Source organism: Nanorana parkeri, unplaced genomic scaffold (assembly GCF_000935625.1).
Source record: "Nanorana parkeri isolate BGI_ZX_2015 unplaced genomic scaffold, ASM93562v1 scaffold232, whole genome shotgun sequence".
NCBI lineage: Eukaryota > Metazoa > Chordata > Amphibia > Anura > Dicroglossidae > Nanorana > Nanorana parkeri.
The window spans coordinates 1,059,172-1,083,100 of NW_017306500.1; the positions used below are offsets into that span (position 1 = coordinate 1,059,172).

Consider the following 23,929-nt stretch of genomic DNA (forward strand, 5'->3'; position numbering starts at 1 on the left):
CGCGGCCGACGCCCCCTGGACGCACTCGGCCTATCACTGCAGGGCACATAACCAATGACAACTAGGGGTGCAGCCTGAAAATGACGAGCACTAGCTCTCCAGCGACTGGCCACGCCCCCAGATTCTCCAATCTGTGTCCCTGGAACAGCTGCCTTGCAGCCGTTACACAGACACATAGGGGTTGATTTACTAACCTTATAAACACGCCACGAACAAGTATACACCTCTGTAGTGTGTTCCCTCCCAGCATGATCTATTGGTGGAATCTAGACACATTTGTAGTGCGTACACACCCAGCAGGTGTGTTGTGCAAAGCCCTGCATGAATTGCAAGGTGATGTTGTGTAAATTAGCTCTATGTTGTGTTGCTTGCATTGATGAATGCAGGAATGTAAATGCATGAGCTAACCATTTTTGTCTAAACTGTGAAGCAGCATTATATATGCATCATGTGCATGATTTTTCCATATATGTAATTAGTGGAAATATGCTTTTAGAGACTTTTTGGTTGATAAATACGTTTTGCTGTGCATAAAAGACGATTGCGCCCATTACGCCGCACATGTTAACATATTGCCGCGAACGTCGGAGTGAGAGCAATAAGTGACCCGATCTTTTTATTTTACCAAAAAACTGGGTAATAATAAATGTTTCCTAACAATGTAAAAAAAAACTTTTTTTTTCAAAATTTTCTGTAATTTTTCCTAATTATAATAAAAAATAAAACCCCCAGTGGTGTTTAAATATCACCATAAGAAAGCTCTATCTGTCCCCAAAAAATGGTATAAAATTAATTTTAGTACAAAGTACTGCAGAGCTGAACACTGAAAAATGGCCTGGCCAGGAAGGGGGTCTAAACACCTGGTCTTGAAGTGGTTAAACACGCTGCAAGAGATCACCTTGATGTGAATGAAAGCAGAAAATATAAAAGAGATGGAAAGGCAAACACGTTCTATTAGGTGCCCATACACTTTACAACCCTCGCAAGACTTTTGTCTTGCAATGGTTGTAAGGTACTTAAAAAAACGTACAATCTGCCTATCTTGCATAGGCAGATCGTACTTGCGATGATCACAAGCCACGCCCCCTGAGGGACGGGCTTCCAATGACCGCAATGCCGAACGGGCAGTGTGCGCTTGCGCACACCGGCCCGTCCGGCTTTTATCTTACGAACATGCTACACACCCGCCGAACATCGTACGATGCTTGACGGGTTTTAAAACATGTTCGTAAGTTTAAAGTCTTGCGACCTTACAGTAGTAGAGGTCGCACGGCTTCCACACACCTTACGATAATCGTACGATCGCGGGATTTCCCGCGATTATCGCAAGGTGTGTGGGGACCTTAAGAAGGCTACCAGTACCAAGCAGAAAAAGCAACCCAGACAGAGAGGGTTGGAATAGCATTTACAAAGTGTCTTTCCGCAATATTTAGTGCTGCTTTTCACAGCTCAGAAGCTTCCCGTATTTATGTTGTAGCACAATCCTGGACTTCGTTAGAAAGCTGGACCGCATGCGCGCAAACGAGGTCGGTGCTTGGGTCAAGAAATTTCATTTCTAACGGGGCCAGTATTCTACCAGAAAACCGGAGACCAGCGCGGGAAGTGGGCGAGGTTACAGTGTAAGCGCGGCGGATCATGTGATCATTATGCTGAAAGCTTCACTGTCTCCTCCCCTTATCTACGCTTCGGTCACGTGGGACGTTGTGCTTTCTATCCTTAGCTTCCGTCCAACAAAGTGGAGGGGGAGTAGTTTTCAGAACGCACCGGAAGCCGGTGTCTAGTGAGGTTCCTCTGTTTCCGGCTGTGGAAGTGCAAACTCACCCGGCCTGTGCAAGAACATAAACATGTCGTCTGTGTGGGATGAAGCCGAGGTAAGGGGAGGCGGAGGGGTGATGTCGAGTGATGATACGTCTCTGCCTGTAGCTGAGCTGTAGAAGAAGGCAGCATGGGGAGCTACAGGCAGCAGCAAGGCTGGTAGGGTGTGCTGGGACTAATAGTTCCCCGGCAGCCTGAGAACCGTGAATGACAGGTTCTCACCAGTTACATGTACACTACCCTCACAGGTTCAGGGGCCCCACCTGCTTCTTATAGTACAGGAGAAAGACGTATATAGACTGGAGCCTACTGTGGTTATGGAAATCGGAGTTTACCCTGACATTCAGGTTCATACAGTGACATATATAAGGGGAAATCTCCCCAGTTAGAACCCAGACAACATTGCACCCAATACTGTTCCCCACTCTTTCCACCAGTAAGATCCCATTCACATTGAGCGGATTACAAATCGCGTGTTTGTTGCGCAAATGATTACATTGGACTGAGTTCAATCGCGCGGCAAAAAAAGGTCCTGTAGCAGTGACGAGCACAGCCTTATGCACTTGCATTGGAGAGCGATATCGCGTGGATAATATGAGTGATATCCGCGTGATCAATCGCTCAGTGTGAATGGGGCCTTATCCCTTTACTACTGCTGCACATATTTAGATTTCGAAGTGATGGATGTCTATAGACATGGCTGTAGACTTCAATTCACCAGTGTGACCTGGATGGCTCACATCACTAATGCAGCATACAGAGCTGATCAAGTCAGCTCTGTACCTTGAGATTGCTGTGATCATGGTCGAGTGTTTACATCTTAAAACAGAGGAAGGAGAAGCTAATGAATGTGTGAATCTTTAGTCATCTATATGCTGGCTGTGCTGGCCCAGCTCTCTACATAATCTTTTATCTAGCAGGTGGCAAGGGAATAATATAGAGCAGCCTTTCTTAACCAGGGTGCCTTCTGGCTACCTCAATATTTCACACAGGGTTATGCCTGAGGCCCCGTTCACATTGAGCGATTTTTGTAGCGATATCGCTCATATTTCCGCACTATATCGCTCTATGTAGCTTCACCAATACATTTCAATGTAGCTGTTCACATCTCGTCGCTCAATGTCGCTCAATATCGCTTGTAGCTCGTCGCTGGTAGCTTGTCGCTTCTACATGACCCTTTTTTAGAGCGATTTTGAGCGATATTGCTCCTGATTGCATACAGCCCAATAGGAAGAAGTCGCTCAATGTCGCGCGATTTCCATGTCGCTCAGTGTGAATGGGGTCTTAGGCGTAGTGGTTAGCACTTCTGCCTTGCAGCACTGGGGGTCCCTGGTTAGAATCCCGACCAGGTCACTATCTGTAAGGAGTTTGCATGTTCTCCCTGTGCTTGCCTGGGTTTCCTCCCACCCTCCAAAGACATGCTGGTAGGTTAATTGGCTCCTCTCTAAGTTGGCCCTGTATGTATGTATGTATGCATGCATGTGAGATGTAAGCTCCTTGAGGGTAGGGACTGATGTGACTGTGCAACTATCTAAAGTGTTGCGTAAAATTGTCGGCGCTATATAAATACCTATAATAATAATACCTTTCCATGCTGCAGGCAGTCTGCCAGCCTTTTCTATTTTTGCAGGTTGTCCCACCTTAAAATGCATTCCAGACCCCTATCTGGGATAAGGGTTTGGTATGGATTTTCAAATTATTTTCTATATTTTAGACTGGGCTGCCTGGAGACTTTGTATACTTTTAAAGGGTGCTGTAACTGAAAAAGGTTGAGAAATGCTGCTATAGAGTGTCACTCTGCTAAGGGTGCTGATATCACATCCAAGATGGCGGGGCCCAGAAGTAGTCTCTGGTCTTTACACATGAAGGTCTACACAAAGGAGGGTTTTACATGTAAATGATGTGCATACAATACATTAAAAGGGTTCTAAACCCTCCTGTTTTTTTTGCCTATATCTACTGCTAGATATAGGCAAAAAGTGAAAGAAAAAAAAGCTTTAACAGCGGTTTACACTTACCTTGTTTTCGCTGCACTCTCCCGTCCGAGAATCGAAACTGCTCCGGCGGCCCCAAAGCATCTTTGGGGGGGCTCGGATTCTCGGCCAGGAGACGAGCAGAGACACAAGGTAAATCTAGGGACGCGTGCACCTGCATGCAGACAACGCTGGATCGGAAGTGCCAGTAAGCAGAAAGGAGTCAGCGCTGGATCGGAGAGCCGCCGCACCGCTGGAGGAACAGATGAAAACATCAGGAAAGATCGGATTAAGAGACATCATTTAAGGTAAGTGCTAACATTAACATTGGGGGGGAGGGAAAAAAATTATCCTTTAATGTCACTTTAAATGCACATATAATCTAATGGGAATAGTGCTGAAATAAATGGCCAGGTGACCAGGTGTCTTCTGCACCCCCTGGTGAAAATGTGGAAACACACATTACAATCACCTTGTACAATCTACTGATAGCTATGTACTGAATAGCTACAATTCAGTACAAAGGGCCTTTACACTGCATAGATTTTAGTAAATCTAAAGACTGTACATGCAGATTTGTGGACAGCCAATTTGTTTGGGATTTGTTGTGCTCCTCTATAGCTGGTGGTATTCTGCATTGTGCTGTATAATGTATTATTGCTGGGATTTGTAGTCCTCTATACAGCACAATGCAGAATACCACCAGCTATATAGGAATACAACAAATCCCAGCAATACATTATACATACAGTGTATAATGTATTGCTGGGATTTGTAGTCCTCCTATAACTGATTGTATAATATACAGCACAATGTACCATCAGCTCTAGAAGACTACAAATCCCAGCAATACATTATACATACAGTGTATAATGTATTGCTGGGATTTGTAGTCCTCTATAGCTGATGGTATAATATACAGCACAATGTACCATCGGCTATAGAGGAATACAAATCCCAGCAATACATTATAGAGCACCATGTGGGGGGGTGGGGGAAGTGCAGGCTTACCTAAGCAGTCTTAATCCTCCTGTCCCATTGCACTCCTGACTGGACAAAAACCCAAATCCAACTGGGTGGGTGCGGTAGTGACAACGGATGCCTCCGTGAAATGTAGATAGATGAAAGTAGTCACGCGCACTCCAGCATTGACTTTAATATCATGGAGTGCGAGTGACTACTTTCATCTATTTACCTAAGCAGTCTTCCCGCAACTTGCTTCTGAGATTGGGTCTATCTATCGGCGGCTGTCATCCCCTCCACACCTGCTCCTCCTTACATCTTCTATCCGCCTCCCTGTGCCGATCCTGGATGTGGGCGGGAGGAGGTGTGGATGCGGGCGGGTCTGGCAGCGGCGAGCATGAGGTGGGGAGGAGGTGCGGCGTGGAGCCGTGAACAGGGCCAACTAATCAGAAGACGATTAATCGATTATTGAAACGTTGACAACTTTTTCAATAATAGATTATAATCGATTTAGTAGATTAGTTGTTGCAGCCCTATATGCTGCCAAAGACTCTGACATGCTACAAGAGATGGTCCGGGACTGTGGACATGCTACAGGTGTGGTTAGGGGGAACTTAACACAAGACTTCTGGAGTTTACTGCCATAACAGTCCCTTTGGAGTTCATTGATCCCACTTCCAATAAGGACTGATGTGACCTGGGGGTCACACATCCAGTGTCAGTAGGGTGCTGGACACTATTGTTATATATATATATATATCTATCTATCTTAATGAAATGTAGAAGTGCTGTCATAACTTACCTAAAATATATTTTTTTCTAACTTCTTACTATTTATTCCCCATAAAAACCAAGGAATTAAAAATATATGAACATTTTCTCTAAAGCTGTATCTGTCCGGGGGAAAAAAAAAGTAAAATATTTAAAAAAAAGTTAGGTAAACTACTAAACGTGAAAGAGATAAATAGGGGATTTAATCAAAACTGGAGCAGGCAAAATCCGATTTGTTCAAATAGGCTTTAAAAATGAAAAATAGAAGCTGATTGGTTGCCGTGGGCAACTGCTCCAGATACCCCCTGCTCCAGTTTAGAGAAATTCCTCTTAATGTGCTTAGCCAAATGAAAAGATAATGCCCTCGGACTGGGGTTGTAGGGAGAAGGCGGCCCCAGAACTCAAGTGAGGATAGGGGTGTTTAAGTTGCTATTGCTGACTTGTATAGGGGACATGCAAGCATTGATTTCGGTTTGAAGGTGTGTTTACCCATATCACATAGTGCCATTGTTTGGTCTGTTACAGACTTTCTAAGGCACATTCTATACAGTGCACTTAAAAATTGCATTCTGTGACATAAGGGGGGAATATCTTGTTGTGCTGCAGTACTTTCTTCTAGCGTGGTTGTGTGACTTCGGCAGTCCCTTTAGAAGAATGCTAAAAACGCTGCTGCCGTGCCTTAAAACCATGGCGTGTGTGTACTAAGCCTTATTACTTGCCTCTGGGCAGCCTATTAAAGCGCAACTCAAGCCATTATTATTTTTTCCATTTTGGATTGTACATGAAATAGTAAGAAAACCTGTCAGGCCCTGTCAAATAGACAGGAAGAGACGGGAAATCTCCTGGGGGGGAGACCATAATAAAAACCCAGAGAAGATTCTGACCCTTACTTATTATATCTGAAGCTAAACATAACATAGTTGGTCTAGAGTTGGGCTTGAAGCTAATTTACAAGAAGTTGTAAAAAAAAAAAAGGAAAACATCTGTGAAAATAAAAGTCTGCTTGGTATTCATTGTTGTCCTTTATTTTTATTTCAGCAGGATGGGGTCGGACAAGAGGTCCTTAAGATGTCCACGGAAGAGATCATCCAGAGGACCCGGCTCCTGGACAGTGAAATTAAGGTACTATTCACACTTGTTCTTTGAATATATTTTGGAAAAGAGATTGAGGTCTGTGCTGTAAAAACATATAATTACACATAACTGTAAAATATGAGGCAACTGGTATATTTTGTTTTCAAAGTATATCTAAAGCCAATTTGGTTTTTATTTTTGGATAGTGTAGAACATATTTAAAACCCCTGTCAGGTAATTAAGCCTTGGGGAGTATCTCACCAAAAATGAAATTGCTTTTGCGATGGATGCCAAAAATTCTCACTTGTATCGTAGTGCAGACCTCTGCAGCCAATCACAGAAGCAGGAAGTGACATTTCTGGGGGAGTTCTTTACACCAACTGTGAACAGCAACGCCTCCAGGTTGTCCTATTGCATTGATTTTTGTTTTGAGAGATTTGGAGCATTACAGTGGCTACAGTTTTACATGGAAAGATAATATTTTAATGCCATTAAAATACAAAATGGCTTGTGCTGTATATATGCAATATTCTCAAGATTTCTTTTTTTATTATGTTTTTATAGTAAAGTTAATTTTACTATTACTTGTTATGCTGTAGTCTCACCAGAAAACACGTTCGGCTGCCACCGTTGTCATTCTGTGATCCACTGTTTGTCCTGCACTGCCATCTTCTGTGACATCATTGCGAGCCAGCTGTCTCTCCTGGCCTCTGCAAACACTAGCCAATGTGAGTCCCTGCTCCTCCAGCATCCTGGGATATGTGACAAGGATATCCCAAGGGGTCTGTGGTGGCAGGGACACATGATTCATGTCGCTTTAGCTTCAGTGGAAAGGCCCTGTCAAATAGACAGGAAGAGACGGGAAATCTCCTGGGGGGGAGACCATAATAAAAAACCAGAGAAGATTCTGACCCTTACTTATTATATCTGAAGCTAAACATAACATAGTTGGTCTAGAGTTGGGCTTGAAGCTAATTTACAAGAAGTTGTAAAAAAAAAAAAGGAAAACAACAGTGAAAATAACAGTCTGCTTGGTATTCATTGTTGTCCTTTATTTTTATTTCAGCAGGATGGGGTCGGACAAGAGGTCCTTAAGATGTCCACGGAAGAGATCATCCAGAGGACCCGGCTCCTGGACAGTGAAATTAAGGTACTATTCACACTTGTTCTTTGAATATATTTTGGAAAAGAGATTGAGGTCTGTGCTGTAAAAACATATAATTACACATAACTGTAAAATATGAGGCAACTGGTATATTTTGTTTTCAAAGTATATCTAAAGCCAATTTGGTTTTTATTTTTGGATAGTGTAGAACATATTTAAAACCCCTGTCAGGTAATTAAGCCTTGGGGAGTATCTCACCAAAAATGAAATTGCTTTTGCGATGGATGCCAAAAATTCTCACTTGTATCGTAGTGCAGACCTCTGCAGCCAATCACAGAAGCAGGAAGTGACATTTCTGGGGGAGTTCTTTACACCAACTGTGAACAGCAACGCCTCCAGGTTGTCCTATTGCATTGATTTTTGTTTTGAGAGATTTGGAGCATTACAGTGGCTACAGTTTTACATGGAAAGATAATATTTTAATGCCATTAAAATACAAAATGGCTTGTGCTGTATATATGCAATATTCTCAAGATTTCTTTTTTTATTATGTTTTTATAGTAAAGTTAATTTTACTATTACTTGTTATGCTGTAGTCTCACCAGAAAACACGTTCGGCTGCCACCGTTGTCATTCTGTGATCCACTGTTTGTCCTGCACTGCCATCTTCTGTGACATCATTGCGAGCCAGCTGTCTCTCCTGGCCTCTGCAAACACTAGCCAATGTGAGTCCCTGCTCCTCCAGCATCCTGGGATATGTGACAAGGATATCCCAAGGGGTCTGTGGTGGCAGGGACACATGATTCATGTCGCTTTAGCTTCAGTGGATCTGAGCACTTTAAAATGTATCCCTCATACACACAGAAATGGGGGGTTTCTCTCTCTCTCTCTCTCTCTCTCATGGAATGTCGTAGTTATGAAAAATGTCATTGCATTTCAGATCATGAAGAGTGAGGTTTTGCGAGTTACGCACGAATTACAAGCAATGAAAGACAAAATTAAAGAAAACAGCGAGAAAATCAAAGTGAATAAAACACTTCCCTATCTGGTGTCCAATGTTATTGAGGTGAGTGCTGACTTTTTTTCTTTCAACCAGGGTAAAAAATGTGCCAGTGTGAAGGAATCTCTTGAAATACTTATTATTATTATTAAATTTAAAGGGAAAAAGTGATTTGGTGGAAGTGCAGCTGTTTGACCCCATTCACACTGAGCTACATCCAAAAAAGCAGAGCGATTTTGAGCTGAGCAACATTGAGCTACAGCGCACATTTTGTTGCGCTATGTAGCACAACTTTTCGCAGGGACTTTGTAGCTGCTACATTGGGCTGTAACCAATCAAAAGCAGTCTTGATGTGACATCATTCCTTATTTTTCTGTGAAAAAGTGACACTTCTGTGCTACAAAATCCGCCGAAAAATGGGTCATGTTCGAGCTACAAGCTTGAGCAACGGGCTACAGGCGACATTGAGCTGTGAGATGTGAACAGCTCCATTGAAATGCATTGGACAAGCTACATTGAGCTGATATTTGAGAGATTTTGGAGCTTAAATCGCTCAGTGTGAACGGGGTCTTCATGTTATGACTTTGGCTGTTTAAGGAGAGGACAGACCCTGCAAGCTGTTTTGCTGGTGGTGAAGCCATATGTTCCCTTTGAGTGGTACTTTTTTCAGTTGTTTCCAAGATCTCTCTGCACTGTCCTGCATAACTATTGAAAAGCTTTGGTTAGCCTTTAGTTTTCTTTTCAAAGGTTCAAGCTTCACTTTCCTACTGTATCATCACATAATGATATCGTTGTTAAATGAACAGCTAATTAAACAGCATTCATGTGCTCTTGTAATGGTTTTTTTTTTTAATGTGGTTTTTCAGCTGTTGGATGTGGACCCCAATGACCAGGAAGAAGATGGTGCCAACATCGATCTGGATTCCCAGAGGAAGGGAAAGTGTGCCGTTATTAAAACATCCACTCGACAGGTAAAAAAACAACATTTCCTTGTGCTGAAATTTAGTTATTTTGCTGTATTAGTTCACATTAAAAAAGCTAATAAATTGCTGTATAAGTCGTGCACATATATAGACATTGCAATATCTGTGAGGGTCCAGTCACAGTACATGTACTGTAAGCATCATACCTAGAGCGCTGTTTAATGTTACATAGTTGCATACATAGTATTTGAGGTTGAATAAAGACACATGTACATCAGGTTCAACCCATTGCGTGTATGCATGTGATTCTGCATGTGTATGTGTGTGTGAGAGTCCATGTGTGATCCTAGTCTTAAGAGTTCCTGTACCCATGTATGTTACGGTCTCTGAGGTAATCGTCCAAATGTTTTTTGAATGATTCAACACTCTCAGCTGAAATCACTGCTTGCGGCAGCGAGTTCCAGACCCTAACCGCTCTAACTGAGAAGAAGCCCCTTCGCTCCTCGTGCTGAAATCTTTTCTCCATCAATTTTAGGTGGTGGCCTCTAGTCTTTGTTATGGAGTTTACATAAAACGTTTTTTTTTGCTGATGTTGCTATCCCCATTGAACATCTTGTACATGAAAATAATTTCCCCCTTAATCTCCTCACTTCCAGTGTGAACATGTTTACATTTAGTAACCTTGTCTCATAGCTTTGGTCCTCCATTTCCTTAATTAGTTTAGTTGCCCTTCTCTGGACTCTCTCCAGCTCAAGGACATCCTTTCTGTTTATTGGTGACCAAAACTGGACCACATACTCTAGATGAGGCCGAACCAGTGCTCTGTAAAGTGACAAAATTATAGATTTGTCTCTACAGTACATTCCTTTTTTAATACAAGACAGTACTCTGCTGTGTTAACTATGACCCCCAGATCTTTTTCCATTTCTGACTTCCCTAGTGGAGTAGCCATTAATATGTATTCCGCTTGCCTATTTTTAACCCCAAAGTGCATTACTTTACATTTATCGACATTAAACCTCATCTGCCATGTAGTTGCACACTCCCCAACTTTATCCAGGTCCTCCTGTAATGTAAAATCTAATCCATAACACTCTATTTTTTTTTATATAACCGGTGCTCATTGGATCACTACTGATTGTGTGAGCCTTTGGGCTCCACTGGTTCTTTGCGGGCCTCCTCTGCTTGTCTCGCTGCGCAGGCACTGAGAAATCTTTTCTCCATCAATTTTAGGTGGTGGCCTCTAGTCTTTGTTATGGAGTTTACATAAAACGTTTTTTTTTGCTGATGTTGCTATCCCCATTGAACATCTTGTACATGAAAATAATTTCCCCCTTAATCTCCTCACTTCCAGTGTGAACATGTTTACATTTAGTAACCTTGTCTCATAGCTTTGGTCCTCCATTTCCTTAATTAGTTTAGTTGCCCTTCTCTGGACTCTCTCCAGCTCAAGGACATCCTTTCTGTTTATTGGTGACCAAAACTGGACCACATACTCTAGATGAGGCCGAACCAGTGCTCTGTAAAGTGACAAAATTATAGATTTGTCTCTACAGTACATTCCTTTTTTAATACAAGACAGTACTCTGCTGTGTTAACTATGACCCCCAGATCTTTTTCCATTTCTGACTTCCCTAGTGGAGTAGCCATTAATATGTATTCCGCTTGCCTATTTTTAACCCCAAAGTGCATTACTTTACATTTATCGACATTAAACCTCATCTGCCATGTAGTTGCACACTCCCCAACTTTATCCAGGTCCTCCTGTAATGTAAAATCTAATCCATAACACTCTATTTTTTTTTATATAACCGGTGCTCATTGGATCACTACTGATTGTGTGAGCCTTTGGGCTCCACTGGTTCTTTGCGGGCCTCCTCTGCTTGTCTCGCTGCGCAGGCACTGTCTTTTTGCCATCAGCTCTGAACCTCCTCCACCATCCTCCAGACATTCACTTGACCTCTCTGCTAGTCTTCTGTTAACACATTTGTTAGGTATTACCAGGTAGATATTCAAGCCTTATCTGATACTGGCTTTGGTTGTAAGGTTCTTCAGGCACGGTAAGCTCTGCTGAGCCCCCTCCGATAAGCTGTTGGTACTTTGGCCTGTTTACATTTTGTTTGTTGTGTTGCCCTATTGTGTCCCTTAGTGCACATTTAAGAATATGGAATTTTTGACTTCCCATGAAAATCTTTTATTGGAGTACATTAAGGGAAATGGCTCCCTGCCCTCTGTTCTTATAATGCACTTCTACCAGTCCTTGATGGGAGTGTTAGGGGTTGTACTGGGATGTGTGACAGCTTAATTTGCCAGTATCTAATCTCCTGAAGGCAGCAGCCTAACCTAATGTATCAGTGTACTTCACTCCATGTTCCTTAACATGCTGTCTTTCTTTGACACCAACTGTTGCAAGAGATACCTGAGGATCTCTGTGAGATTTTGGTGTTCCTGGAGACTTGTTTTAGCATCAGTCAACTCTTGGGCTGATTTTACTGGGCCAGCTAGTCCTGGAAAACTTAGCAGCTGTTTGAAATGTACCCCACCTGAAGATTGTTTTCTTTACAGTGGAATAATCAATTTTAGATTTGCTGTTTATTTTAAATCCCTTGGCGTAATCCTAGTAATTTAAAACTTTCTGAGAGCCTTAAAGATTTCTTTTGATCTTGGCATGATGATACCACACAAGTTTGAATAACATCGATCTACCTGCATACTCTCTCTAAGGGGGTTCTAATTATTCTAATCTAATTGTCATGGATTTGAAATGGTGGAAAATAGGGATGCACTGATACTAGTATCGCTATCGGTGCCGATTCCGAGTATTTGGGCAAGTACTCGTACTCGCCCAAATGCTCTGATGCCTAGCACGAGTACTTCCGGTGTCAGGAAGCCAGGCAGCGCGTGATTACACGCTGCCCGGTTTCGCGATTGACCGGAAGCTGGCCTAGTGAGGTAAGGTTACCTTACCTTTAGTATGTGTAGCCTGTCATCCCCCAGGGCCTCTCCAGCGAGAATGCGGCCTTCGTCCGGTACCCTGCCCGAGCTGTCCAATCAGGAAGCCGGGCGCCATCTAATGACGCAACGCCGTGCTTTCTGATTGGCCGGGATGCTGGCTTCATGCTCCCTCGTCACCTCATGACAAGAGGGCATGGAGCCGGCCAATCAGAAAGCAGGGTGTCGCGTCATTACACGGCGCCCGGCTTCCTGATTGGCCGGCTAGACGGCTCCGGCTGGGTACCGGACGAAGGCCGCGTTCTCGCTGGAGAGGCCCCGGGGGTGACAGGCTGCACATACTAAGGTAAGAGGGGACTTTTTTTTGTTAATCGGGAAGCCGGGGTATCGGTGAGTACACGCTTGCCGGCTAATCGGGAAGCCAGGTGGCGAGTCATTACAAGCCAACTGGCTTCCTGAATGGGACTTCCGTTACTCGGTAATTGGTATCGGTGAGTACCAAAAAAAAATTATCGGTACTCGTACACTTCATTTTTCCATGTGACTAATCATTTTTGTTTATATAGATTGTGTGAATGAATACAGCCTGTCAGTTTTATGTGTCATTTGTTCAGGTATATCACTCTTTCTGTAGGCACTGTTTGAATAAAGATCTAATGTTTGCAGTTTCAAATATGTTGGAAAAAGTCAACTATTTTCATGGGCAGTACTTACTTTTTTTTTTTTGTGACTGTAGATCATTAAATAATTTTTTTAATTTTAATACAAGCAGCATATGTACCTGATTTTGACTTGGTATGAGCCTTTTGCAATCACTGTACAGCAAAGCTCAGGCTATAACGTGGTGAAAAAGGAGCCGTCACTTTTGTGCTCATGTGCTAACCAGCAACATGCTGATGGGAGAAGAGAGCAGAGTGACAGATAAGCTCATCAGTCTGCTACTTCTCCTTTCACCAGTCATAGACCTGTAAGTGTTGCTTATTTGTAGCAGAGAAATATCAGGTCTTGCGTCCTGCCAGGCAGAGCTGTGCTGTGCGGCAGAGCTGTGTAAATTTCAGAACCAGTTGGACAGCACTATGAATCATTCAGCAGGTTAAACAGTTCCTATACTGTATATGTATTCCATCTGTGTGTTTAACTGTTTGCCTGCAGTTTAGTTTGAAAGTCATTTTCCTGTCTTTATTAAAAAGCAGACCTCTCTTCTGACTTGGGGTGATCCATTTCATTTGGTTTCACAGAGTATATGTGCAGCGATGCTTTCTGTTTGAGATACATAGACATTCTAATTAATAATGCTTCCTTTCACCAGACATATTTCCTACCTGTCATCGGGCTGGTTGATGCAGAAAAACTGAAGCCTGGAGATTTGGTGGTGAGTATTGTATACATATGTTATGTGCTGTATGTCTACTATAAAGCCAAGCTGCCTTTAATTCTCCCATCTTCTTGCCCTTTTTTACTAATCAAAAGCTTCCTTTCCATCTCCCGTTATAATAAAAAGGAGAAACTGATTTTTGCAGGACATTAATTATTTTCTGTTTGGACACTTGTATGTAAGGTCTGTTGGTGTTGATAAAACATATGGATAGGAAATTGGTTACAGGAACGAATCTAGAGAGTTATAATAAATTTTTCATTCTCTTTATAAACTTGGCTTGTGAGTGATGTGTCCCAGGGTTCAGTCTTGGGGCTGATGCTGTTAACAATTTAAAGGAGTGTCCACATACTCTCTTAGCTATATAGGTAAGGCCTTGTTCACACCAAATGCAGACCAAGATCTGCATGAGTTTCTGCACACAAAGTGCAGTGGGTTGTGCCGCGTTTGTGATGCGTTCAGGGCCGTTTTTGGTTAAAAAAAAAACACATTTTGTTTTTTGTGCATTCCAGGGTGTTTGTATGCGTTCCAGAGCAGGTAAAATAGGGCTTGCTGCAGTTTTTTAAAATGCTCTGGAACTGAATGCTGCGGTGTGAACTAGAGCCCAAAATACCATTGGAATACATTGGACGCAGTTTTGATCCGGTCTGTAACTGCTCTGCTCCTGGAACGCGCTTGGTGTGAACAAGGCCTAAGGGTGGTGGTGAGGTGTCCAAAAACATTTAGACATTCAGTGTTTGTCTAAAATGCAGCAGTTTGGTGTAAATAATCTTTATCGGTATGTGGTGTTGTTTTAGAAACCTTGCTTCTTTGTATAATTTGTAATATATATGCACACGAGGCAGCCATGTTTGCTTTTTACATATTCAGCCTATGCCCCTGCTTTTCAGTTCTGCTCAACAGCTGTGCCTTACTTCTCCTGCTCACAATGTAAGTCTATGGGTTAGCAGACTCAGTAAAACAATGTGCTGACTATCACTATGTGATTGATATTGGAATAGATTCAGTTTTTTAAAATGCTCTGGAACTGAATGCTGCGGTGTGAACTAGAGCCCAAAATACCATTGGAATACATTGGACGCAGTTTTGATCCGGTCTGTAACTGCTCTGCTCCTGGAACGCGCTTGGTGTGAACAAGGCCTAAGGGTGGTGGTGAGGTGTCCAAAAACATTTAGACATTCAGTGTTTGTCTAAAATGCAGCAGTTTGGTGTAAATAATCTTTATCGGTATGTGGTGTTGTTTTAGAAACCTTGCTTCTTTGTATAATTTGTAATATATATGCACACGAGGCAGCCATGTTTGCTTTTTACATATTCAGCCTATGCCCCTGCTTTTCAGTTCTGCTCAACAGCTGTGCCTTACTTCTCCTGCTCACAATGTAAGTCTATGGGTTAGCAGACTCAGTAAAACAATGTGCTGACTATCACTATGTGATTGATATTGGAATAGTTGTTCAGCAGTTAGGCTTAGTCATTCTAGTGGCTAATTTACAAAGCTCTGTCTAATACATGAAGAAGAATGTAACATTTGCATTAAATAATAGCTGAAGGTAAACCCTACAAACCCATCTAAACAATATGTGCTCACTGAAGATATTCCATACTTTTCCTTTAGGTAGGTAGCTGTACATAGTCACAGTATTTACAAGATTAAAGCTGATCTAAACCCACCCCAAATGTAATATATTGCAGCTTACCAGTCCTTAGTTGAAGTGCCTACATTAGTTTTTATTTTTCTTAGGCTTTTATTTTCTTGTATTTTCTCCTGCTAATCCTGTGAATAATGGTCTTCCTGTCCCTGAATGGCTACATTTACTTCTGCAGTGTATTTATGGAAGGAATCTTTGTAGACACAGGCTGTACTTGAAATATACATGAAAAGCTATAATATATTACATTTTTGTTTTTGGGTCTAGTTACGCTTTGTCATTTGGGAATGATATGCTGAGAAAACAATCCTGCGGTAGGTTCAGGGCTGAATAAAGTTGCAACATCCATACCTGTGGTGTGTTTGAAAGTATTTTGTAGCTATATCTTCTAGTCCACTGCCTCAGATTAGAGAATGTTTATAAAATTCCCTTTTTTTATATTCTGGTCTCTGTTTCTCCCAGGGTGTTAATAAGGACTCCTATCTCATTTTGGAGACCCTTCCTACAGAATATGACTCCCGTGTTAAAGCAATGGAGGTGGATGAAAGGCCTACTGAGCAATACAGTGATATTGGAGGACTGGATAAGCAGATTCAGGAAGTAAGCTGGACCTGACATGCATTTCTTTGTCCTCCAAACTTTCTATTACCTTTTCAACATGTAACATTTTTCTTGCAGCTGGTAGAAGCTATTGTCCTACCCATGAACCACAAGGAGAAATTTGAGAACCTGGGCATCCAGCCCCCTAAAGGGGTGCTCATGTACGGGCCTCCTGGCACAGGGAAGACTCTGCTAGCAAGAGCGTGTGCTGCACAAACCAAGGTAGGTGGTGGTTGAGTGGCACAAGAGCATGGTGAACCCAAGAGGCACATGGGGTTGTGACACCTGCTTCTGTCTTTCAGGCTACATTCCTAAAGCTTGCCGGTCCTCAGTTAGTTCAGATGTTCATCGGAGATGGAGCCAAGCTTGTCCGTGATGCCTTTGCTTTAGCCAAGGAGAAGGCACCATCCATTATTTTCATTGATGAGTTGGATGCTATTGGAACAAAAAGGTTAGTTTTCTTGTTCAGCATTGAGTAGACTGACTTCTTCCTCGGATACCAGCGGGATTCTTTTTACAATATTAACTTTTTTTTGTATAAGAATACAACACATGGCTTCAAATTCATACATGGGTAAAAGCATTGAATATGGACAATGCTAAGCCTCAGCATGGGTCCAAATGTAAATGTGATGAAAGCATTAAAGGCATAATTCACATTTTGTAAATAATGAATGTGACAATGCTGCCCCATTGCTGGTGTGTTCTGTAAGTTCCCCTTTGCAGATGGGACTTTTAGTATCTTCCTTGATGGATCACCATAATTGGATGACGCTCTGTCCACACAGCTGCACTAAATTAACAAAAAACTAGTTTTGGAAGATGCACCCCACGATTTTAGTAAGTTGCAGATGGGCAGGGGTTCAGGGTAATGCTGTATGTGACCATGATTCATGTTATACCATAAATATGAGTGTAACATGAAATGTGGTCTAAGCGTGAACTAAAGGTTGTATTTAGAGTGTAGAAACTACAGAAAGTAGTTTTTTTGTTATTTTCACTGGAGTTCTTCATTAGGCAGCTGTCATTATAAAATATGTATGCTATTTGCTTTGCTCTTTAATGGACACTATACGTGAACTACATAATCTTATAATGTGTTTTATGATGGTTTATTGGCTTTCTGCCTGTCTAACTGTGGTGGTTAAGAATGTAAGAGAACGATGTAAATAGTTCATTGTTGTCTAAGAAGCGCTGGCGAATTTGTAGCCAATATATGAACAAGTTAAATAGTGTCATTTGTACCGCGTTTACACCTCCCGTTTCTTTCCTTGCAGGTTTGACAGTGAGAAGGCTGGAGACAGAGAGGTACAGAGGACCATGTTGGAGCTCCTTAACCAGCTGGATGGTTTCCAGCCCAATACTCAAGTTAAGGTATTTGCCCCTCTTCACTTGACTAAACTCACTATCAATAAATCCTTGTTGCATCCTCTTTAAATTCACAATTGATGGCACACTTTTTTTGTCTGTTTATGGTCTTGTACCCTCTCTATATTAATAATAATATTATTATTCATTTATTTATTTTTTATTTTCCTGAATTAAAATTCTGCTCTCCCTGAGCTTTCCCTTCCCACCCCTCTCATTACATGTATCCCCACACATATTGGTTTTGCAGAGAATTGGAGGGGGCATGTCTGATTAGGTGTGTGTTTAAATACTGAGAGCGTGGCCATAGATTCTAGCTGAACTCCAGTCCTACTGTTAGTCTTGCACAGTTATACAGGTCCCTCCACTATGCTAAAACTGCAAAATATATGCAAACTAAACTTTAGGTATAAACACCTTGTACTTGGTGCAATGTGAGTGCCTCTTTAATTGGGCTTTCTATAATTTCATTCTGTGTAAGTAAATACATTTTGTTTGTACGTTAGATTATGTTGAAACTACTGGATACAATGTGAGGACACGTTTTACCTGTATTCTCACCATGAGGGGGTCAGCTAATATGCAGACTAGGACTTAGCACCCTCAAGAATAACTTGTCTGCATTAGTCCCCTCCAATATGCAATTCTTAAGTGCACAGAAACGTATGGGAAGGCCATGTGGTAAGAGTTATTTTCCCTAGTTCAGACCTGCTCAGCAGTGATATGTTGAGTATCAAAGGCCACACACCGTTTTTTTTTTAAATACCTCAACATTTTGGCAGCTAGAGAGACGGAGGCACAATTCTCATCAATGCAGATAAAATCCTCCAATGGGTTTTTATAAATATGTTAAGTTTTGCCTTTCCTGGCTTCACTACTTATTTGACTTAGGACAAGTTATCAGGTCAGAGGTCTGACTCCTCTGTCTGCTTACTTGTTCTGGTCAATGACTCTATATTAATGAAAGAGAATGATGGTCTTCATGCGCACACAAAAAAAATTAGCTTCCACATATTATATAATGCCCTCTCCCATATATTACTTTCACAGATTCTCTTTAACCCTTGTTAAGCAATCTCAATTATGCCTGAAGATTTATGTTTATCATATTTTGCTGCAGGTTGTCGCTGCTACAAATCGAGTAGATATTCTAGACCCTGCGTTGCTTCGGTCAGGGCGCTTGGATCGGAAGATTGAATTCCCCATGCCTAATGAAGAGGCCCGTGCTCGAATCATGCAGATTCACTCCCGCAAGATGAATGTCAGGTATGAAAATGGACGACTCTACCAATAAGGTTTGCTGTTTTTACATGCAGCTTCTAACGTAAAGTCAAACTCCAAGCACACATTCTTAAGAAGTAGATATAAGTACTTGAATTCTGCCTTTTTAGTCTCCTTTGATTGCCGGGAAAACTACGTTCAAGCCAGGAGAGGCAGAGTCAGCATTGGTACCGTCGGTGCTCCATGACTTTCCACAGTGTTGTCAGTCTAACCATTTGAACTTGATTACTCTAGGCAAGGCATAGCACAGTAATTAGGTCATTGCTGTGCTGCTGCTCCTTCAGTGTCCAGACGCAGACTGGTGTGGTTCCTGGATCATGTTGTTTTTCTTAACTAAAGTGAAAGGGGAAATTATGGACCTTAGGTTTACATTCAAGCCAAGAGGTGACTAGACCCTTAAGGTGCCCATACACCTTACGATTATCGTACGATAATCGTATGCGATCGACTTTTCGTACGACAATCGTAACGTGTGAATAGAGTGCCCGACCGATAGTACTGTACAATCGTACGACTTTTGACGGTCAAGCATGTTTGAAAACTTTGGTTGATCGTACGATGTTCACATGGTTGGTGGCGTTTCCGTCCGTCAAATGTCGTACGATTAATACTGCGCATGCGCAAACGAAAATAATTGCGGTCAATTACCGTAAGTCGTCCAGGTGTTTTTTTCTAACTACCGCTGATTGAACCATGCGAAAATCGGGGCAGGATGGGGCCGTCGTACGAAAATCGTACGACGGTTCGATCATCGGACGAAAAGTTTAGTCCGATAATCGTAAGGTGTATGGGCACCTTAAGAGTGGCTGAAGAGAATTATAAAACATTTGGTTGGTAAAGCAGTTCACATATCTGCAAATTAGTCTTTTCATGTTTGGGTAAGGTTTAGCTTTTTGGGAAGCATGTCAAAACTAACATGGAGACTGCCTTTGATCTCTTCTTCTAAAAGAGCAATGTTCAACATATTTTCATCACTTGCTTGTATCTGGCCATGTTTTTCTAACTGTACATAACCTTGCAGTCCCACTGTAAGGCACTTACAGTAAATCTAATATAAGAGTGATATACAGGGGCTACCACTGGTAACCTCCTTCTGGAAATGCTAGTGTTCTGGCTGTCATGCTGCAGGTCTATTAATCCTTTTACTGTCTTGTTTTGCTGCATGTGGCCACATTCAGTTGAATTAAGGATCATGGTTTGTCCCAGTATTTTTGGTGTCATTCAAGAACAGGCCTGTATTTCACTGCCAATTGTTTAAAGTGAGCTATTTGCCTGTCTACAACCTCCCAACATGGAACCATTGGGTACAGCTAGAAGTGGTTTAAAGCTTTCATTAGTTTACTCAGGCTATCTTTCTTCTGCAGCCCTGACGTCAACTACGAAGAGCTTGCTCGCTGTACTGATGACTTCAATGGAGCACAGTGTAAAGCAGTATGTGTAGAGGCGGTGAGTATAGTGCTATTTCTGGGTAAGCTTCTGCTGTTTTGGCACATTTATATAACTTTGTTTATTCATTCACAGTTAAAAAGGGGAAAATGTAGTTTAAAACATTTTGAGTTACATAGTTGGAAGAGTTAGGATTAATGTGAATAATTGAACACTATGTAATTTATTAAAACTGGAGCAGGCAGAATATGGAGTAGTTGCCCATTGTTACCATTCAGCCTCTCTTCATTTTGTTCTGTTAAGCTTAGAAAACGAAAGAGAAAAGCCGATTGATTGCCATGAGCAACTGCCCCAGTTTTTGATAAATTTCTCTCCGTGTGTTTAAAGAGAAAACTTTTAGTGGGTATAATTGTACTGCATATGGAGGGCAGCCATATCTGTGGATTTATATATGCAGGCTTTGCTTCTATGATGCTTTTTAATGCGAGTTACCACAGTGTACTGGTGTTGGTGTGTGTATGTGCGGCTATGCTGTATATTCCTTTTGGAAGGGTACCCTGACACTAAGCCAGCAGGCACCTGCAGTGCACCACAACACAAGTTAATGTATTACACACTGTGTCTGCAAAAATGGTGTAGGTTTGTTTTTTAGTGGTACGTTGGCAGCCTAATCAAATTAACAGGCTGTCTTAATGTAACACATAATGAGGCACTGCATCGGATCACACACATGTGAATTGAGCCTTAAAGGAGAACTATGGGGTTAGGGCTTTTCCCCATAGTTCTCCTTAGGGACAAACTAGCGTCCTCCCGTCACACTAAGCTCAGTATACCGTGAGCTACAGTTCTTGGTATACTGAGACGCTGAAGCGGATCCCGACAATTATGTCTGGATCTGCCCAGCTGCGTGAGTGACAGCTGGCTCTGTCTATCTAGAGGCAGAGCCGGCTGTACCTGCCCCCTCCCGTTCCGCCAGTCAGCGCTGGAGGAGCGGGGAAATCCAGCCCTTCCCCGTGACAGGATCGAGAAGTGAGCGAACGCTGGGTATATGTTCGCTCACTTACCGATCTACTGAGCCGACCTGTGACAGTCTCATTGTCACAGGTCGGCTAGAACTATGAGGCGAGTGAAAAGCACACACCTCATAGTTCTCCTTTTTATTCAAGGAGCCTTGCTGATTCTATCTACTATACAGAGATCTACTTGAATTTACATATCTGTATGTAGAACACTACATATACAGATGTGTAAATTCTGGTAGTGTTTTGTATACAAGGCAGTCAGCCTCCCGAATAAATTCATTTTAAGTGCCCCAAGGATGTAAAAAGAATCCCGTCCAAAATAAGGTAAATATTACTATAACTATTTTAAAAGCCATTTTGAAAAACAGATTCATAGAGTGAGACAATCTCTGAATAAATTCGAAGTGCTCCCAGGCAGGTGTCTTAAGTTCTAACACTCTAAAATGATGCAAACAATGAGCTTCTGTCTATTTAGCGAGTAATGTTGGAGTATGAGGTAAAGACACCAGCTGCTATGGAGCACACAAACATTTCATACCTGGGCTCCTATGTCACCTGATTACATCAGCATCTCGCTGCAGTCCATATTGGTTTAATCAGTCTGTGCTAGTAAATTGATCTATGGTACTCTTTGTTCCAATCCAGGGTATGATCGCTCTGCGCAGAGGAGCCACTGAACTGACACACGAGGATTATATGGAAGGCATCTTGGAAGTCCAGGCTAAGAAAAAGGCCAATTTGCAGTACTATGCATAGAGCCCGGATGGGGTGATCTGTTGGGACAACCCACTGCTTGTTGTATTCAGACTATTTTGCGTTATGTTACAGGAAGAAATAAACCAGGCGTCTTTAGTGTACAGTCTTTTTCCTTGTTACTGTATGAAGCTCTGCTGAAAGTCAGTCTCTTCAGTGATCACTCTTTCTGCACTGAGACAGCAGTTACTGTATGGCAAGATGGTGGGTTCTTCCTTGCCAGAATTACTTCTTTTATAGAGTGGAAATCTTTTTATTTGAAAGGTGTTTTTTGAAAGATAAAAAAGGGGGAAGCGCAGCAGCTCCACCAAACATACATGCACTCTGTGGTTACGTGACCATCACACCTTTTACTACAGGACACCTCTGTTTAAATTACCTTCCAAGTGTTTCTGTTTAATTCATTTGCTACAACATACAAAGAAATGTTTAACAATTGTAAGCTCCAAACCTTGTGATTCCCCTTTGAAGTTATTGGAAAGCTGATTGTAAGCCAGATTTTTTTTTTCCCCCAAGATCAGTACCTGGCCTCACAAAGATTCCTTTGACTGAATGGGCACAGAAACACTCATGAATCCTGTGGGGAAAACCCTGCTAGAAAAGTGGAAGCTGTTTATAGCAATAAAAGGATGGCTGATTCTGTATTACTGCTTATGGTTTTGGATTGGGATGTCTAACAAGCTGATATAGGTGTGATGATTAGGTGTCCAGAAACATTTGGAAATATTTTGTATTTCTCAGTTCCTATTGAGCTAAGCTACGTTTTGATCTTGCTCGGGGTCTTTGTTGCTGTCCTGGACATTAGCAAAGAGATATTCCCCCACCTTGGCCTAGCAGTGACAGGTGGGCTGTTTCTTTAAAGATTATTCACTGGAATGAACATCATTGTTTTTTTGTGCTATGTGAACATACTATGGGGGTCATTTATAAACCGATATATACCCTATGCTCCTTGGCTCCATCTAGTGGCTATAATGCCCTTTTGATTCTTGTTCACATAGCTGATAGGGGGCGATTTTATAAACCAGAAAAATCAAAAAAGGTCACAAGCACTCCAGCATGTAGAAAAGTCAATTTCTTGATCTGTTTACTCTGTGGTGGGCTCTGGCCTTCAACTTATGCTCGCAGTAAGTTCTCAGACTTTGGCTTACTGGTCAAAATCCCTAAGCAGGGATCTGCCTGCTGCTGTCATTAAGACTACGTTAAATTCTGTAGTTAAGTTTGCCAATAAACCTGATTTGCAATGAGGATTGAATAATTGTGATTACAACTGTATATGCACTGTAGCTAGAAGATGTCAGCACTTTTTCTACGAAAAACATTTAAAATTACAAAATGATAAGTAAACATTTGCTAATAAACAGGTCATATAACATTTTAAAAAGTCAATTTAAATAGGATACAGCTTGTGTGTCTTATTTATTTTGTACAGCCACCAGTCTATAACAAATAAATTGTTCAAATATACATATTTATATACATTACAAAAATGCACTTTCTATATATAAAAAAAAAAAATCTACAATTCCTTCATTTGACTTGTGGTGAAATTATATTAAGAGTATGCTGGAAATAAAGACCCCTTTATTTTACATTCCAACATAAAAACTAAAGCATAGTAGTGCTGTACATCAGAAAAAAGTAATTTGAACATTGCCCACTGGCTGTCCCAGGATCTATAGATTTAGTGATGCTTGAAAATGGCGACTGGGAATAGATATTATTTTAGGGATTCTTTTAACAGGAACCTGCCCTTGCAAAATATCAACTAAACCAGCATTATCATGGAATAAAAAGTACCCTGAATGTGGCTAAGGTACCTGCATTGCAATGTGCATTAGGGTGGAGTGCGGTTGTGCTTAAAGCGATCCTTTCAGCAAAAATAAAAATCCCCACACCTGACAAGAGGGAACAAAGCC

General features: G+C 41.7%; 1 protein-coding gene across 2 annotated transcripts; it reads left to right on the forward strand.

Moving 5' to 3' along the window:
- Positions 1-1,707: 1,707 nt before the first annotated feature.
- PSMC3 (proteasome 26S subunit, ATPase 3) lies at positions 1,708-22,111 on the forward strand. Of its 2 annotated transcripts, XM_018556288.1 has the most exons (12): positions 1,708-1,871; positions 6,561-6,644; positions 8,642-8,767; positions 9,568-9,672; positions 13,886-13,948; positions 16,063-16,200; positions 16,279-16,422; positions 16,503-16,651; positions 17,478-17,574; positions 18,689-18,834; positions 20,214-20,295; positions 21,903-22,111. In XM_018556288.1, the coding sequence occupies exons 1-12, from the start codon at positions 1,845-1,847 to the stop codon at positions 22,011-22,013; spliced, it is 1,272 nt and encodes a 423-aa protein (XP_018411790.1). In that variant the 5' UTR covers positions 1,708-1,844; the 3' UTR covers positions 22,014-22,111. The 2 variants fall into 2 exon arrangements, with proteins under 2 accessions (XP_018411790.1, XP_018411791.1); XM_018556289.1 differs by lacking the exons at positions 1,708-1,871; positions 6,561-6,644 and adding an exon at positions 7,653-7,746.
- The last annotated feature ends 1,818 nt before the right edge of the window (positions 22,112-23,929 follow it).

What these genes read in the sequence shown, in the direction of transcription:
- PSMC3 (XM_018556288.1), top strand. Translation starts at nt 1,845, where the DNA reads ATGTCGTCTGTGTGGGATGAAGCCGAG. An exon ending in TGGTGTCCAATGTTATTGAG is followed by an intron (nt 8,768 to 9,567) that starts GTGAGTGCTGAC and finishes GTGGTTTTTCAG; the next exon opens with CTGTTGGATGTGGACCCCAA. An exon ending in TCCCGCAAGATGAATGTCAG is followed by an intron (nt 18,835 to 20,213) that starts GTATGAAAATGG and finishes TTTCTTCTGCAG; the next exon opens with CCCTGACGTCAACTACGAAG.